Source organism: Protopterus annectens, chromosome 3.part1 (assembly GCF_019279795.1).
Source record: "Protopterus annectens isolate FY-2018-M chromosome 3.part1, PAN1.0, whole genome shotgun sequence".
NCBI classification, from domain to species: domain Eukaryota; kingdom Metazoa; phylum Chordata; order Ceratodontiformes; family Protopteridae; genus Protopterus; species Protopterus annectens.
This window is the reverse complement of record NC_056732.1, coordinates 1362988886-1363007882: the sequence shown is the minus strand read 5'-3', so window position 1 is coordinate 1363007882 and position 18997 is coordinate 1362988886. Positions and strand designations below refer to the sequence as shown.

Here is an 18997-nt window from a genome sequence, read left to right as displayed (position 1 = left end):
TCTCAGAATGGGTCTCCTGATTTGCAGTACTGGAACTTCCCACACATAACACAGAGCATACCGCCAGCTCACTAACATACTATGTCAAAGAGGCCGATGTAAACAGAATATTTCTTTTGACTAGATTTAAAAGATCAAGCCTCCCTAGCATAATGCAAATGTCCAGGTATGACTGATGAACACTGGTCCCAATTAGTGATTTTGTTTTGGACTCGTTAAAAATGTCAGTAGTATAACATGACAGCTGCTTTGTCATTTGACAGATGTTGTTGACTGGCTGAGTAGTTACCAAGCAATAACAACATATGGATCAAAGTGAAAACTAGACAGCTATTTTGCCTTACCAAACTATACACAAATAAAAGTAGACACCTAAAGAAGTCAAAAGGACAACACCTTTAACTATGTGTACATATATACTTGAACAAGAATATGCAACAGTCCAGTTAACTAAAGACAAGTCATATGCAATTTGATGCAAAATGCTGAGACAAACAGTGCTTAGAAATTACAGTGTTGACTACCCCTGTGCTGCACCCCCACATCACAATATGACACACACAAACATTCAGTACACCTCGATATTCACAGAGAACCATATTTGGTGCACCATTCTGTAAGTACCAGCTACTGCTTATTTTAAATGCATGACTGCTTGAACAAATGTACATTTTCTTCTGTCCCTGTTCAAATTGGCTCTTCCAATTGTCAAATGATATAAATGAAAGCTGCCAAAGCAGAATCTGCTCTCTTTCTCTCAAGATCAAAGACTGAAAGAGCACATAAATACAACCCAAAGGGAAGCAATAAAAAGATGACAAGCAAAGGACAGTTTCAACACTCCCCTTGAAGCTGTGATAGTCACAGTCAATAACTTATGGGTCAAGTTTGTACCGGATATCCTTTTTAAGTTAAATTCTGGTGGGGGAGCAAGTTGTCAAAACACAACAAAGGAAGCATTACTCTTTTTAGAAGTTCCTTTGTAAGAAATCTGCATCAAGCAAAAAAAAGAATTCTATGATCACCTACCCTGTGCCATTGTGAAACGTCTTCAGTATGTGTCATCGCCCACTAGGCTGAATATTGTTCAGGAATGTGACTAACTGAAAGGAGCATCATTGACTACAGTATCTAAAGTTTGGTAACCTCAGGGTATGTTACATTAGGCAAGAAGTTCAGGGGATGTCCTTCTGCACTGATGGGGGGAGTACAAAATAATTGATCCAACTATACTGACAGAACAATCTTCAAATCAGGTGGTCATGTAAGACGGTCAATGCTATGTTCATTTTTCACACGGTGCGTCATTAAGTCTAAAGATGAAGTGAATATGGGCTGAGTTAATGAGCTATTCACAGAACTTTTGCTCTAGCCCAAACAGCAGGTTTACTGGCATAAAATACATTTCAAAATAAACACACCCTCAACTAGACCTGCTAAACAAAAGTAAAATTGTCTTCCCACAATGTATCTGTAGTCTGAAATGCTTTCTGAATGCACTGACTAATGCATATAAGGACCAATTTGTTTATGACATTCTAAAATCTGTCCTGGCAATAAATCCATGACCATCAATTTCTGCATCAGACAGAAAAAGCCTACATTCAGGGAGACCCAAAGCAGTCACAATTTTAGGGCCTCCTTACCTGTGTACAGTTTCATAATGTTAACTGGCACTGAGCACTGGCAAGGCCTTGATAATGTTCAGTGTAACTCACTTGGTATGCAGTTTTATTGCACCAGATGATGAGCTGCTACCTTATAGTAAAAGAGAAAGAAAACTAGGAGACCCCGACTGTACTGCAAAACTGTATTCACTTAGTCTTGCATTCTACACAATGCTAACATTCAGCACTAATCAGTTATGTATGGTGCACATTCGGCACTACCCAGTCATGCATGGTGCACAGTCAGCACTACAGAGGTATTCATGGCACCTCTCAACACTGTAGAAATAGTTATGGTGCATGGTCAGCACTGCAGCGCAAGTCATAGCACCTCTCAGCACTGCAAAGTTTTTCATGGTTCAGTGTCAGCACTGAAGGTGGTGCACAGTCATCATTGTAGAGCTACAGAAGGTACTCTGCCAGTACTGCAGAGAGATTCATGGCTCACTATCAACACTGCAGAGCTAGGCATGGTGCATCACAGCCATGCAGAGCTCTTCATGGCCCCTTTCAGCACTACAGAGTTATTCAAGATGCAATGTCAGCATTGCAGAACAACTAACCAATGCAATACAGGGCCAGAACTGCAACAAGCTTCACATCATAACTAACTCTGGGGTTCTGAAATGACTGTGATTCTGTTGTACATGTGTAAGCATCAGCGGTGGCTGTAGCAGATGATGTACTATGGCAAACAATACACGAGAGCACTCTGGGGTGTGCTTCAAATAATGAAAATCTCTATTAATAAATGCTCAGGTATGTTTGAAAGCATCTCATAAACCAAACCACCTTCTTGAACTGCAGTTTATTATTCTATCTGTCCATCTTTTGTGAATCAGAATGAGGCATGCTGTCTAATCTCTTTGGTATGAACACTATTGAAATCAGTCCAGTGTTCTGTCCTAGCCCTGGCTTTATTTTCTCTTCCCTGTTTCTCAGAAAACCTGTGAATTCCTACAAGAGATACAACGGTGTGAGCTGGTAAAGATGTCATCTGCCTTCTGGGAAGACTATCTGTGGGGTTTCCATGATTACACTTCTTGTGTAACCTTAGCAAATACTTACCCACCATGCTAAGTTCTCACAGAGGCAAAAACGAGCTGCGTACAACAGCTGAACTGGAAATGAGACCTTAACATCAGTATCTTCGTTTCTACTGTATTTTTCACAGGATCTAATAAATGGAAGGGATATTGTTTTTATTTCTTGTGTTTGCATAATTAAATATTTTAATGAGAAATTAAATGCACTGTCTGTCTCTATGGGTTTTTACAAACCATTATAGGAAGGAACTTTAAGGTACATTGCCATCTGCTGTCTACACAGGAAAATAACACTGAAAAGTAGTCACGATACAATCTTTTTTTAAAGTAAGTTATAAAGCTTGTCTCTGTGATGGGCCCAATCCCTACATAAGACTAAAGTTACTGCAAAATATCTAGTCTAAAACTAAATAGGGTCTAGTCAGTCAGTCTTTCTTATGAAAAGAACAATCACATGCCCATTTGCCCATGCAGTCTACTGTATACATCTCCTTTTCAGCAGCCAAAGAGAAACCTAGCAAAGCATAATACTGTTGAGCTTCTTAGCCACAATTATAATGTCATGACTGTATGTCAAGAAGGAAGCACAAAGTACAGTTGTAGGATCCTATTTGCCATAACACTAGATGTTCAAATAACAGGATCTTTACCGCGGCAGAATTCTTATCCTTAGTAAATAAAGGCTGACAGCCCACCTCTCTTCCAGACTATGAACACCTTCATGACATGGCTGAACTGCTTTCTTTGAATGGAAGTCAGTCTGCTCTACCACTAAATGCAGTATGATCCATCTCTGGTTCTCTTTTGCTGAAAAGGTTAGTGCACTCTATATCCTGTTTAGAGACACATTTCTGCCCCTCTCATCCTCAATACATAAAGCCCCTCCCGGGATTATAATATGCTTTAAAGAACCACAGTTCCTTCACCTTGGGAATGACTCTCTCTCTCTGAGCTAACTCAGGGGTGGTCCCAGGCTGTGTCTTTTCCAATACTGACCCAACATGCTTCCCCCTCTCCTCCTTACTTCTTATGTTAGTTCTATCCTCCTGCAATTTTGGTGGATTCTGGTGTCCTTCCCACATTTCTGCAATGGTACACCTAAGTCTCAGGGAAGGAAGGTGGAAGCCTTCTTTGCAACAGGGATCCATACACTCAAATATCTACTATTATGACGAATATGCTCACACACTTGCAATGTCTTCATTGTAGGAGTCACTGTAATAGAATCATTATCCACTGAAGAGAGTACTAAAGGAATTATTCGTCCACAGGGGAGGTTGCATTCACAGTATGCCCTACAATACAGCAGCTGCAAACAGAGTTCTCTTCCTGGACTGGATATCTAACTTGGGATGTTGAAAAAAGGTCCGCACAGGTCTCCAGGTAGTTTGTGGGATATGTGGCAGTCTCTAGTGGGTGGGTTTGACATAATGGTTAAGGTCTTCATCTCATAAACCCAAGTTACAGAGTTTGATTCTGACCATGGGCTATTGGCAAGGCTTAAAATGACTCTCCCGATCATCACCAAAGAACCACGAAACTATGAGACTGGGAGAGCAAGGCTGGGCCTCCTCTCTTTAGCTCTGCCAGCTGGGAGAAACATGGCTGCCTTCACCACAGGGGGGCTACCTCAATGAGCCATGCTTCATTTTATCATGCTTTCAACAATAAACATGGAAATAGCCTACGTTATCTTGCAGGGTACCAGGTGAAGAACCTTCTGAACTGAAGATTGAATTCTGAGGCAGAGAGCTCTAGACCTGCCCCCCTTTTCTGTACTAGGGCAAGAAAGATCAATAGGGTCCAGTTGCCATTCTTCTGGGCAAAAGACTGCCCATGCAAAAATGAAAAAAATATGAAGTTAATACAAGAAACTGTGGAACAGAGTCGCTCTTTTTTTTGTCATTTTTGTTCACCATATGGGCTTTAAATCCACTCATTCCACTAACACTGAAGAAGCCCCAATTGGGGGGGCGGGTGAGGGGTGAGAGCTGACTAAAGGGACCATTATCCAACCAATGTAGAAGGTTGTCTGTGCTGTGTCCAGCATCCCAGCGATGAGGGCATGTCTACTTAGGAATTAATACCACTGATCTCCACCACTGCAGGGTATCTTTCACCATTTCTGTGTGTTTGAGAGTGAGCATGCACGTGTGTGGTATGACATTCACGAGTTGGGGACTACCTTTTGCAGCCAGGGAGACCCATGCCTATGGAACTGCTCTTCCCCACTTCAGTGTCTCATGAGCCTCTACTTACAGGTGATGAAAGGCTGACCAGAACCACTATTCCTTCAACAATGAAAAGCAAGCTGGCATTAGGTGCTCACTCTCATCCTCCCTCACCAGTCTCTTCCAGTACCAAGCCACAACTCAAATGTGGGTCATTGTATCAGTCAGGCTTCATCTATCTTATCCACAGAGCTGGGCTTTTCGATTTTTACAATAACAGTCAGGACTTCATCCATCTGATAAGTCCCACCCAAAAAAAAAAAAAAAGATAGAATCCTTGGGGTGAACAGTATTCATAACAGCCTCTAAGACAGAGATTGTTGTTGTACCCTTGGTCTGGGTTCTGCTCCCTCGGATCCTGCAAGCATAGAAACAATGTGTGAAAAATGGCTAGATAGCTACATTAAAGAATTTATAAATAAAAGGAGAATGGAACACTAACTCACAAACTGAGCTGTACAGTACTTAAGTCTGAGGAAAAAAATTGCACAGTCCACAAAGGACATAATGACTTCACCAAAAATGTTTAGGCAAAATGGTAGGCCAAAGCAGCAATGGTTCCAGTAGATACTCCCTAGTTACTCGGTATGATGTCTCTGAAAAGAGCTGGGCCTATGCTAGACATAGCAAATGACAAAGCAGACATGTTTAACCCACAGTCTCACTTGATTAACACCTTCAAGATATTATTACATTAACATTCTTGATGGAGCAAATTACAGTGGTTTAGCTAACAGTGGCAATCTGACAGTCAAAGACAACGACAAAAGAATGGAAACAAAAAGAAAGGTCTCTAATAAACTGCAAAAGCTGAAAATCCACACCTGCTTAATAAGAGTCTGCAAGCAGACAGAAGGCTGCACAACAGATGTTCAACATAAGCCTAGGCTAACTGTAGGAATACCACTGTCTAGAAGATATAATGAAACCCTCACCCTGGATCTCCCAAGTATTAAACCCATACATACACAAGTGATCATTTTGCCAGTTTCAGTGCAGGAAGCACTGTAATCATAAAGTAATCTGTAAATGTAAAAATAATTTATTCATTCATGAATGACGTGACCATGGACTACTGTAAAGGTAGTAAAATAACATGGGAGGGGACTTTAAAAAGAAAGAGAGCTTTATGACTGAGGTTTTCTACAATGAAACTAGGACAATAGCTACTCACACCCAGTGAAATAGTGGACTCTAATAGCAATCACAAGAACATTGTTAAAGGTAAAACAGTGCATTTGACTGGGAAACTGCACTGGACTAGGAAGCTGCGACAAAGAACTTCATGCAAAATATGGGTGGTTACAGCTTACTTCAACTAGAATAGTCACCTGCACTTGTATTAGTACTAGTGTGATGACTGCCTGGGTACATGACCATTTAACGAAGAAGAATGCACTGAATGAGCTTTACATATACAGTTATGGTCTAAGCATGGAAGACAAAAGTTTGGAGAACAATGTGTACAGTAACAGAGGAAACTGCAAGTGATGGCACGAAGGTCTTTGTGAGAGGTGGAGGTATATGTATGTACTAATTAAGACCAAGAGTCTATACATGTATGCAACAGGAAATCTACTGTACATATGTTTTGTACAAATCAAGAAATTTATGCTATTTAGATAACAAAAAGGGTGGGATATTTTTTTTACTTGCGTTTGGAAAAAAAATGGGAAAGATTAGTTTAACTATGCAATACTTATGTATGTGAACAGTCTCCATCTTTCTCTGTCGCTCTGAATGCTCTGCGCAATGTGAGAGGTGATGAATGACAGGAGGAGAGAAAGTTTTCTGTTAGACAGATTATGTACCTTGGGACTAGTGGTTGTAGTAGACAGTTTACACAGAAGGTCAAAACGAGTTTTTGTACAGTATATTTACTTCCTACTGTGTGCAACACTGTAATCTTATAAAATCCTTGAACAAGTAGTGTATTCTACAGGCCAACCTCAAACCATTAATGCAGTGCTTTAAAACAGCAAGAAGCCAACTCTCATACACGTTTGCCTGGCACGGGATGGTTAGCTGCTAGCAGTACAAGGACAAAATGATTGACTTCAACAATTGGCTAAGCTTCTTTTGTCATTCTACGGGGATCCAGTATCTGTCTGCTTGGGATGACATGGCCAACAGACCACAATGCTTTGCCACAGATGGCCTGAACCTGTCACCCCTGGGATTCCAGATACTGGCTAAGGGCTCTTGCTGCCCCTATAGTGCTTTTTTTAGGCAAGGTTCAAATAACAAATTCACCACCGTAACAGGAACAGGCAAGCAAAAACTGAGGGTAATGCTACTCAATGCAGACAAGCAAAAACTGAGGGTAATGCTACTCAATGCTAGAAGTCTAAATCTCAAAATGCACTCACTCGAGGCCATTCCTTAAAATGGAGAACATCGATATCTGTGCAGTGACTGAGACCTGGTAAAAGGCTCCAGAGAGCACCCCTTCACTACCAGGCTATAACTCATACCACACTTTTCGGCCATGTAACCTGGACCGAAACACCAAAGGCGGATGTGTGTCCATATTCATTAAGGATATCCACACCTCCAGGCTAGTTGCTCAGCATAATGCATCCGAGGTTATCCAAGTGCAGCTAACTCTGGGCAAAACTGCAATCCAAATTGTAGCTTGCTACAGATCCCCACCATGCCCCACGATTCCCACTCCTCTTTTCTTGATGTACTGGAAAATATTAGGGTTCAACCAAACACCCTAATAATGGGCGACTTCAACTACCCCACCATTAACTGGGAAAACTACTCATGTACCAACTCCTTAGCTCAATGCTTTCTGGAATTCATAAACTCCAATACCCTGGATCAACTTATCCACACCCCCACCAGAGGCAACAATATCCTAGACCTAGTCATTACCAACATGAGTGACTGGTGCTCCACACCTGAAGTCAAATCCTTGTTGGTCCGATCTGACCATAAGCTAATCTCCCTTGAAATCCACATCCCGCCCCCCATTAAGGAAACCACGGTACAAAATGTCTCCAAAGCCAACTTCATGCTTCTTAAGACAGTAGTGGTGAACTTCATGACACCCATGCAGACGGACAATACAGTTACAACTGCTGAATCCTACACAAATGCAAGCACTTACACGAGTGCATGGATCGTGCTATCCCAAACAGAACCAAGACGCTATCCTCCAAAAAAAGGAAGCCAATTTGGTGGTCCCCTGCCATAAACAAACTGTACAACAGAAGGAAGAAACTGTTGCAAAAGAGAGTTAAATCCCATGAGTGGAGGAGCTCCCTGGTCAGCCTCCGTAAGAAGCTGAGATCCCTTATAAGATCCTCCAAAGCTAGATATGAAAACAAAATCGCCACTAATTCTAAGGACAACCACAAAGCATTTTATAGCTATGTCAAGAATCTTATTGGCAACACCCAGATCTGCTCTGAGTTACAACACAATGGTACGAAAATTTCAGAACCAACTGATATTCCCAACATCCTGGCAGATAGGTTCAGTGCTAACCTTACTCCCCCCACCCCCGCTAACCTTACTCCCCCCCACCCCCTCCCCCCACCCCTTAAAGGGCCCACATCTATACAGGAAGAATGCAGAGTCCCTGCAATCACAACTACGCAGGCAAAAGCTGCACTCTCTAAAGCCAAAAACACAGCATCCATGGGACCGGACAACATCCCAGGCTGCGTTTTACATGAACTTCAAAACGAACTGGCTCCCCACTTAAGCACCATGTTCAATAATAGCCTTGCATCAGGCTTTGTGCCCACTGAATGGCACACAGCAACAGTTACCCCACTCCACAAAGGGGGAGCCACCACTGATCCTGGGAACTATCGACCTATTAGCCCGACGAGCCTGGTGTGCAAGGCCATGGAGCGTATCATCATGGAACTCAAACAAAGACATTGGTAACCACCAAACTCTGGATCCCACCCAGTTCAGGTTTGTGAAAGGCAGATCATGCCTCCTGAACCTGATCGACTTCTTTGAGGCAGTCACCAAAGCTGTAGATGAGGTAAGGTAGTTCACACAGCCTATCTTGACCTCGCCAAGGCTTTCAACACCATCCCCCATTCTGGACTTATAGCTAAACGCACTAAACTAGGTATAAATCCCTACATCACAAGATGGGTTGCCAACTGGCTCACTGACAGAACCCACACTGTAAAAGTTGCAGACTCCAAATCTGTCCTCAAAGCAGTGACAAGTGGAGTACCACAGGGTTCCATCCTGGGACCTCTCCTGTTTGGCATCTACTTCTCTGAAGTACAGGCCAACACAGAAGGCCTCTGGCTAACGAAGTTTGCAGATGACTGCAAACTAGGAGCCATAGTCAAGTCTCCAAATGATGTGGACATCCTACAGAAGGGCCTCGCTGAGACAGATGCCTGGTGTCAGAGCCATGGCCACAAGCTCAATGCCAAAAAGTGCAGTGTCATCCCCTTTGTAAAAACTCTGTACCCATGAACTACCACATAGACAGCAATCTACTTAACACCGAATGTGTGATAAGAGACCTTGGGACCCAGGTGGACAGTAATCTCTCCTTTGATATTCACATCGCCACAGCAGTCAGGAAGTCCTTCTACGTGGCACACCTCATCATAAAAGGGTTCTTATCCAGGAAAAAAAAAGAGGTCATTGTTCCCCTCTACTTGACACTCATTAGACCCATTATAGAGTACAAGACACCTCTTTTGGAATGTACCTCACAAGACATCTGCAGCAGCTGGAAAGGCCACAGAAGTACCTCACAAAGAGGATTACTGTCCTCAAACAAATACCGTACACTGACCGCCTCAAAAAACTCCAGCTTTACTCTGTAGCATATCGCCTATTCCGAGGTGATCTCTGCCTAACATATAAAGCTATGTCAAACCCTGAGCTGTTGGACATGCTACACCTAAAGAAATCCCAATACCTCCGAGCTACAAGTTCTAGGGATCTAAACCTTGTCACCACAATAAACAGGACATGCTGGGGGGACAGATTCCTGTCCCAGAGACTTCCCATACTCTAGAACAGGCTACCCATCTATGTCAAGCAAAATTCTTCATTAGCACTCTTCAAGAAAAATCTTGATGAGTGGATGGGAAATAGGAAATACACCCCGGGGATCACTTCTGTGTCTCTGCTCGACAGTGGCACAGGAAAATAACTTTCTTGGGTGGCATAAGCCAGGGAACCTTGTTGGCTAGGCTTACATAGGCCCTTGGGCCAATAGCCTAGTACCTACCTATGAACAATGTGCTATGTGAAGACTCTTAATGGGGATCTGCCATACTTTTGTTTACATTTCACACACACAAACACATTTTCTTCAGGACTTCAATTCTTGTTTTTTGAAGTGAACCTTAGGGGACAGGAATTGACTTAAGTCACCTCTTTTGCCTCCTACATGACAGGATACACCAGTCTGTAGTATTACATTTACTTAATGGCTATACTTTAATGCCAAGTATTACCATGTACCCATGACAGGATACACCAGTCTGTAGTATTACATTTACTTAATGGCTATACTTTAATGCCAAGTATTACCATGTACCCATCCAATCATGTTTACTAGTGTGAAATGCTGCTTACCAGTAATTTGGCATACTGCAGGTCCAGCTTGCTGAGACAGTCTCTGTAGGCCCCTTTGGTGGCAGGAGTGAGTTGAGTCTATTAAATGAAAACAGAAGTAGTTACACATCACTATCAGCAAAACAGACATCTTCCAAGGAATAATGAACAGATAAGACACATCAAATAAAAGCTCAGCATAATTTTGACAGGATGTAAAAAGTACCCAAATTCCAGACGTTTTCTCTTAGTACACAAGTGAATTACAACACTAATCACCAAAGGTAGGGCTGTCTTCAAAAAGCCAATATCAGCTTATAATACGAGGACACATACCAAAAGGCTTTCTGACATTGTCACACCTGTTCTACCTGTTAATGGGTCAGCCCACTGCTCACTCTCACAGGTCATCACAAGGGGGAATTCTAGCTTGCAGCAGACAGTCAAGACTTAAATAGGAGGTAAAATGTAGAACAAGAAGTAAAACTAAGGAACACAAACGTGCAAAAGGTATCCGGGTGAGATGGTTCAGATGCAGTCCTGCAGGACACAAACATATGAATAAGATTCCCGTTTGAGCCCATGTTTTCATCTTCATTACCTACATCTGCTGCACTGCAAGACCTGACAGATGCACTTCATTTGCAGGGCCAGTATAGAAAGTAAGTAGTGTAGAATGCTTTCAGGTTATGACTTCTGTAGTCTGGCAGCTGGCTTAGAGGATTAAGAAGCTGTTAATGACCTGTTTTCTGAGGTCCAGTGGTGCAAGGTTTGAATCCTTCAGCCTCCACTGCCTACCTGTGTGACTCTGAGCAAGTTAACTAGATACCACTCCAGGGACAGCTCAGTGCTCTACCCCGGAAAACAAATATAACTAAATTAATTAATGCCATGTCTTATCTGACAACAGATTCACTACCTCAAAGAAAAGTACATATCTCAACTTGTCTTTCAGTAAAGAATGACTGATGCAGTGCTGGGTAGTCTGAAGTAGCCATTTGAGGTTCTAAAACACTGTCAACCTCCTTTTTATAGTAACTCTTGGCATAAAAGTAAAGTGCATGCAGCAAACTTAAACAGCTGCAGAAAGCATCCCCATCTATGCAGAACAGTAACACCAGTGAATTAATGGGCGGCCGCACAAAAAGATGTTACCCATTTCTGTTGCAAGGCCTGCAAGCAAGTTTAGAAGTTTATTTGTGTAAATTAAATGCCTCCCACTGACTACAGAACTATCATAGCATCAGATATTGCTATGGGGTCTCAAGTAGCACCTTCCTTTACAAATCTGGTCATGGCTATGTAGGAGATGAAATTTCTATTTGCACGTCCTCTGACTGAAAATATTCTGTTTTATAGACGTTACACCGATGACTTGATATTTTTATGGAAGGGAGATTGACATTTTTTCATCCTCTGTTCAGGATTTAAATAGTACAACTGATTTTTTGAAATTCACGGCTGGCCATTTTGGCGACAGTATTGACTTTCTAGATGTACATTTGACCAAGGGAATTTGAAGTTCAGAAGTAGTATTCTTAGAAAATCTACTTTCGTTAATCAATATTTACATCACAACAGTTTACATCCCAGTCATATGAAAAGAGGGGTAGTTAAGGGTCAGTTCATTCGTCTTAGTTGTCTGACCAGTAACAATGAAACTTTTGTATGAAGTACATAAGCTTTCCGATTTCTTTTTACAAATGGGATCGGAAGTTCATTGGTTAGACCGAATTACAACTGAGGTTAAAGAATTAAGAGAACACAAAGCTTGTCCGATTTTGAGGTATAGGAGCTCTGCAGTGGAAGTGGGTAATAATCACTTTGATGTTACCATTAAAACTACTGAAGCTTACTTCCATTACCAATGAAATGGGTATTATCAGACATATTATTTTAGATAATTGGAAGGTGGTACTGGGAAATTCGGAACTTTCCAAGATATTATGTGACAGACCGACATTCACTTACAAAAAGGTTGTCAACATTAAGTCTATTTTGGAAAGGGGTTCTAGGACTACAAAACAACTTTCAGATTTAAGAAGTGGCATGTATCTCTGTGGGCAATGTAGACAGTGTAGGTTTATTATGGGGACATCTACAGTTGACTTCAAACATATAAACAAGATTGTTTGGGCTAAGGAACATTATACTTGTAACACCACAGATGTGTACTCAGCTTTTTGTAACTTCTGTGATCATTTTTATATAGGCAAGACCATCAGAGCTTTAAACAAATGTATTTATGAACACGTCTTGGCCATTCGCAAAAAAAATTTGTCTAATGCACTAGTTAAACATTCAGTTGTGTGTTTCAACTTCAAGAAGTTTTCATTTTTTATTTTGGAAAAAGTTAGCACTGACTTATTTAGTTGTGACTATATAATTTTGTTAGAATGCCATGGAACATTATGGCAGATTTTGTTAGTGGCAGGCCAGTCACCTGGCTTAAATGAAATGATCAATATTAAATGCTTTTTACAAGTATAAAGGCTATAAATTTCATATGGTAATAGTTACAACTCCTTTAAAAGGATTTGTTTACCAAAATGTTTACATTTTAAGCAGTTTTAGTAATGTTTATATTTATGACATTAATTGATTGTTGTCATTTACTGGATGATTTATATCATGTGACTATTAAACTGAACGAAAGAGCTAAGAAGTTTGGTCTGTGTCTGTCTTTTTCACCTTGCTTGCAGTTCTGTTATTTAGTTAATTTTAGCTGCTTTGCAAATATTCAATAGTGCCACAAAAAACTAAAAGTAGCTAAAATACTTGTGCTCTTTTACAAAGGCTGCAGTTCTAGAAAATGGTAAAGGGGAAGGCTGTGATCCAGCAGATGCAGAATGACTTAATTCCTCAAAAGTTACTCTACAGCTCTGTGCATCTATTCTGACAAATCTTACAACTACTATAATAATAAAAAATAAAATACATAAGATCAAGCTGCCAGCATACTCTTGCATGCAATCTAAGAATATACAAAGGAATAAGCCATAATAATTAGAAACTGCAGCTGCAGTATATATAAAGTCCAAAAAAAAAAAAAAACTCAGTCAAAAACAAAAGAATATTCTACGTGATGAGGTACACTGGTAGAAAGTTCTGGACAAACTCAACAGTGAGTACCATTCTTTATGCCCTAGGTATTTGCATGGCTCTACATTTAAATACCATTTCCTTATTTGAAGTTTGTTAACTGGGGCAGTGTCCTGGTCTTAAAGGACCCATTTCAGCCACCACCTAGGAATTAACAGTGGTACAGAAGTTATAATAGTACACCAAAACAACTGCACAAGTTAAAATATGCTTATTATATACATGAGTCAAGAAAAATGGCATGCTCAACGAATGAACAGTATGCAACACGACAATTCTGGAATAATTTGTGCAAGTGTCAATAGTGCAAGACAGTTACACTGAAAACCACTTTTAATGAGCTAATTTACACTTTTACCACATTATTTGTGACCATGAGGTGTGCCTATAAAATCTGCTTTGTTTTTGGTTTGCTGAAAGTGGTTTCAACATTAACTGTTTCAGATTACCGGTGTTTGTAGTAAGTGGATTTGTAGAGTCATCACAGAAAAAGGTACACTGCTAAGGCAAATATAAGCAGTCAAAATAGAATAAGCAAGTTTTGACGTATTCAGGTGGCACTTATAATTTGCCTTTACCAAGAAATGCATGTATCTCTATGCATGACAGCTACATCACAGTCTTATTATTCAGTGGTAAAAACGCAAAAAAGAAAACTGCTATGGCAGACTAAGCCTGAAAACTAACCTACTTCAGAATATTTGTCAAGTATGTAAAAGTTAAGAGTACATAAAAGGTTTGTAAAGTTTGTAAAAAACTTTCAAAGGAAAGTGTCACAATTCTGAGCGTACGACCAGCCTACATTTCTTTCCATTGCTGCCATTAATACAAGTCACATGGAGAACTACTATAAAATTCATTCCTACATCTAAATACAATCTTATCTAAAGAGCTTTTACCAGCAAAGTTGTATGGGTGAAGGGGCTGAATCTGTACTAGGGCAACTTTGCCTTAACCTAGTGTTCCATAACAAAATACAACACTGAACTTATAGCTTTCTTACCTCATCAGCACGAGCTCTTTCTATTTTTGATCGGAACTCATCAATGGATTGGTGAAGACCACGGTGGCTTCCTAACTGTGACTCCACACTTGGAAGGTCTACACCCCACTCAGCAGCATCAATGCGCCTTTGGTTCTCCTCCACCCATGCCAGAAGGTCCTGCAGATACCGAAGAGTGACATCATCCAGTTCATTACGCTGTTGTGGCCGCTGCTGCTGTTGCAAATTGATTGTTGTCTGTGTAACTGTGGTTGAGCTGCCTGACTTGATACGAAGGTTGTATTCAGTGCGAATAGCAACGAGCCTTTCATGGAGACGGTACACCCTAGAAGCAAAATTTTATAAAAACAAGAAATAACCTATTACCAATGGCCAAAAGAAAATGCAGAAAGTAACGTAATGCAAAGGCCAGTATACTTTACACTGAGAACCCAAACATAAAAAATAAACCCCTATCGTACAACCCAAATATGAATTGGCTATTTTTAATAAAAGAAAAAAAAAAACTTACTGGCACAAAAATAAATCTAAACTTCAAGATGGCAAAAATACTCTTGCTAAACTAAACAAGGAACTCGTGCCCTGATCAATCAACCAAAGCCATCAGATACGAGATAAAAATAGCCACACAGGTGAAGGATAACCACAAAGGCCTTCTTTAATTATTTTAAAAATGCTAGAAACAATGTCCAATACTGTACAGAGCTGATAGTAAATGATATCACATACTCAGACCCAGACTACATAGCCAATCTACTAGAGGATTGATTTACCTCACACTTTTTACCCCCTTCTCTTCTCCAATACTCATGGATCACATACCTACAGACATATACCGCACTCACCCAAATCACCTAAGAACAAATTCTCAAGGCACTATCTAAGGCCAAGAACACTACATGTATGGGGCCTAATAACAAACCAGGCTGCCTGCTACTCAGGCTGAAACATGAAATGTTTGACCCCCAGCAGAAACAATATCAGTCGCAAAACTGGTGTCACTCCAGAGGAATGGAGGAGAGCAACAGTTATTCCCTTGCCCAAAGGTGGGGCTTCAAAAGACCCAGGTAATTATAGAACCATAAACCTGACTAGTCTCATCCATAAGGCTAATGAAAGTATTATTATGGCATTAATATACAAAGATATAAGCAGCCTACAGGCCTATGTCTAGATTATTTGTATCCAAAATAAAAGGGCTAAAAACTACCACAGTATTGTAAAGCTAGACTTCTTAAGATTTCAGAGCTCAAAAGCTTAGTAAGTACCTATGAACTAATAAATTATTAAACCTCAGCCAGAATACCGGCCTGAAATTTCAGTGGTTGTCCAAATATACAATCCACTAACCACTCATTCTCTGCTTTCCTAAAGCATGTACTTAAACTAGGTAAGCAAAAAGCTCAGCCTGTGTACTTCCATTCTTCATTTATTTCTGCTCTCACAAGTGTCATTTTATGCCTATACCTACTTCCTATATGCATCCTCCCAAAGAGGGATATCATCACTAATTCATTTTCAAGAACCGGTTGCAAAATATGCCTAATTACAAGTAAACAGAGAAAGTACTAACATGTGAATCACAAATTTTTCCTGTGTGGAAATAAAGAGCCTGCTTAACTCTGAAAGAAACTTCCAAATCAGTGAAGAAAGGAAATATGTTAAGTATAATCAATGCACCTTAGTGTCTTAAAAATGGCAATAAAAGTTAGAGTTTGAAATCTCAGGAACTGCTTTGGGCAATCCTGTGCTGTGGAGACTGAATGGATGAAGTTAAAACAAATACAAATTTGAGACTACCACTTCTCTGTACAGTTACCTTGGAGTTGGTATATACAAGTTTAGTGGATGAGATGGGGGGGTGGTGCTTGCACCCGATATCAGAGGATGCATGGTGGCTTGTCCATGCAAAAACAGAGTTTAAAGGAGAAAAGTGATCATTCAGTCTTCACTCATCTCCTTAACTATATTTTTTTCAGCATGTCGGGACTCTGCATTTGAAGTTCAGGCATTTGAATATGGAGCCAGTATAAAAGTTACAAATATTAAACTGTTTGGTGTTGGAGAGGGGAAAAAAGACCATAATATCGTATTCTGTCTGAAGGACTATTAGGCCATTTGGAGGATGCATTTTCCGTATAACCCATTGTAAATCAAAGAAGACACCATAAACGGCAAAACAACTGCAGGAATTTCACCTTGCACTAACAAGACTGGTGTTTGTAGACCAAAGATATGGAAATTTTATTGCTGGTCTTACTGGCATGAAAAGGTGGATAACTCTCATTGCGGGTCTTCCTGATTTAACTTGCAAGCCGTAAATAAATTATGCATCTTCTGTGGCACTGATATTATGAAAAGTTATATACTTGTTCCTGCCATACATGTATATCCTTCCAAGAAGACACACAAAAGAACCTGACTTGCAGCAGATACTGCACGCTCAGACAATAAATATATACCCCTCCCCCATAATCCCATCCCAAGATCTCATTTACAGGAGTTTTATATATATATATATATATATATATATATATATATATATATATATATATATATACATAGGATTTCTTCCCACAATATTTACTTCCCTGAACCCCTGTCTAGCAGGGAGCCTGATGTGATCCCCGAGGTGAATTTCCTATCTCCCATCCAATTGTCAAAGTTCCTTTTGAAGAGGGCCAAAGAGGCGCTCTGCTTGACATGTATGGGCAGTCTATTCCAGAGTCTGGGGAGTCTCTGGGTCAGGAACCTATCCCTCCAGCATGTTTTGTTCATTGTGATGACAAGGTTTAGATCCCTGGAGTGTGTGGCTCAGAGGGAATGGGATTTCTTTAAATGTAGCATGTCCAACAGCTCTGGGTTTGACATGACCTTGTATGTTAAGCAGAGATCGCCTCCGAGTAGACGATATGCGACAGAGTACAGCTGGAGTTTTTTTTAGATGGTCAGCATAGGGCATCTACTTTAGGCCTGTGATTCTTTTAGTGTTTTATTTATTTATTTATTTACCGGGAAATTCTGACTGGATGCAGGTCCTTTTTCAGCTAATGCCCAGGGAGAAAAGCTCCACATCATGTACATGATAAATAGAGATACAAAGTTGCAGCAATAGTAAACAACATTACAGGTTGTTGGCTTTAATACAATAAGCAAACCAGAGACCCCAATGCTGTGAGTCAATAATATCAACCTCTGTACCATTGTGTCATCCACGCAATAAATGGGGTGGGGCAGTTCTGCAGCCTTTCCAGTTGTTGCAGATGTCTTGAGAGGTACATACCAAATGGGGTGTTGTATTCTATAATGGGTCTAATGAGGGATGAGTACAGTGGGACAATGACCTCCTTTTTTCTGGATGAAAAGCCCTTAGTGATGAGGTGTGCCACACAGATGGATTTCCTGACTGATGTGGTTTATCAAAGGTGAGACCACTGTCCACCTGTGTCCCCAAGTCTCTTATCAAACTTTTGGTGTTTAGTGTAATGCCACCTATGTGGTAATTCACAGGTACATGTTTTTTTCCCCAAAGGGGATAACTATACATTTCTTGGCATTGAGCTCGAGCCCGTGGCTCTGGCACCAAGCATCTGTTTATGTAAGGCCCTTTTGTAGAATATTCACATCATTTGGGGATTCAATAATGGCTCCCAGTTTGCAGTCAATGCTAGAAGTCTAAACCTCAAAATGCACTCTCTCTCGAGGCACTCCTAAAAATGGAGAACATCGATATCTGTGCAGTAACTGAGACCTAGTTCAAGGCTTGAGAGAGCACCCCTGCAATACCAGGCTACAACACTTTTCAGCCACCAAACCAGGACCGAAAGACTAAAGGTGGAGGAGTGTCCATATTCACCAAGGATACTCACACCACCATGCTCATATACCACCACAATGTGCCCGAAATTCTTCAGGTGCAACTAACACTAAGTAAGACTGCAATCCAAATTGTAGCTTGCTATAGATCCCCCACCATGCCCCAAGATTCTCACCTTTCTAAACATACTGGAAAATATTAAGATACCACCCAACACCCTAATACTGGGTGATTTCTACTACCCTGCCATTAACTGGGAAAACTACTCATGTACCAGCACCTTTGCCCAACGGTTCTTGGAATTCATAAATTCCAATGCCCTGGATCAACTAATCCGTAGTCCCACCAGGGGCTCCAATATCCTAGACCTGGTCATTACCAACATGGGAAATCGATGCCCCACACCTATGGTCAACCCCTCGTTGGTCAGGTCTGACCATAAGCTAATCACCCTTGACATCCACATCCCTCCACCACCCCCCAGTAAGGAAACCTCCGTAAAAAAAACTTCTCCAAAGCCAACTTCATGTTACTCAAGTCAGAAGTGACAAACTTTATGACACCCATGCAGTCGG

The 18997-nt window shown here is 40.8% G+C and overlaps 1 protein-coding gene across 12 annotated transcripts in view; it reads right to left on the bottom strand.

Moving 5' to 3' along the window:
- Positions 1-18997, bottom strand: part of PLEC (plectin) — a 1553583-nt gene that overhangs the window by 157657 nt on the left and 1376929 nt on the right. For all 12 annotated transcript variants that reach the window (XM_044067397.1, XM_044067398.1, XM_044067399.1 and 9 more), the window contains 2 exons: positions 14606-14930; positions 10522-10599 (listed from right to left, as the gene is read on the bottom strand). In XM_044067397.1, coding sequence (XP_043923332.1) covers positions 10522-10599; positions 14606-14930 — 403 coding nt within the window. The remainder of the gene's footprint in view (positions 1-10521; positions 10600-14605; positions 14931-18997) is intronic.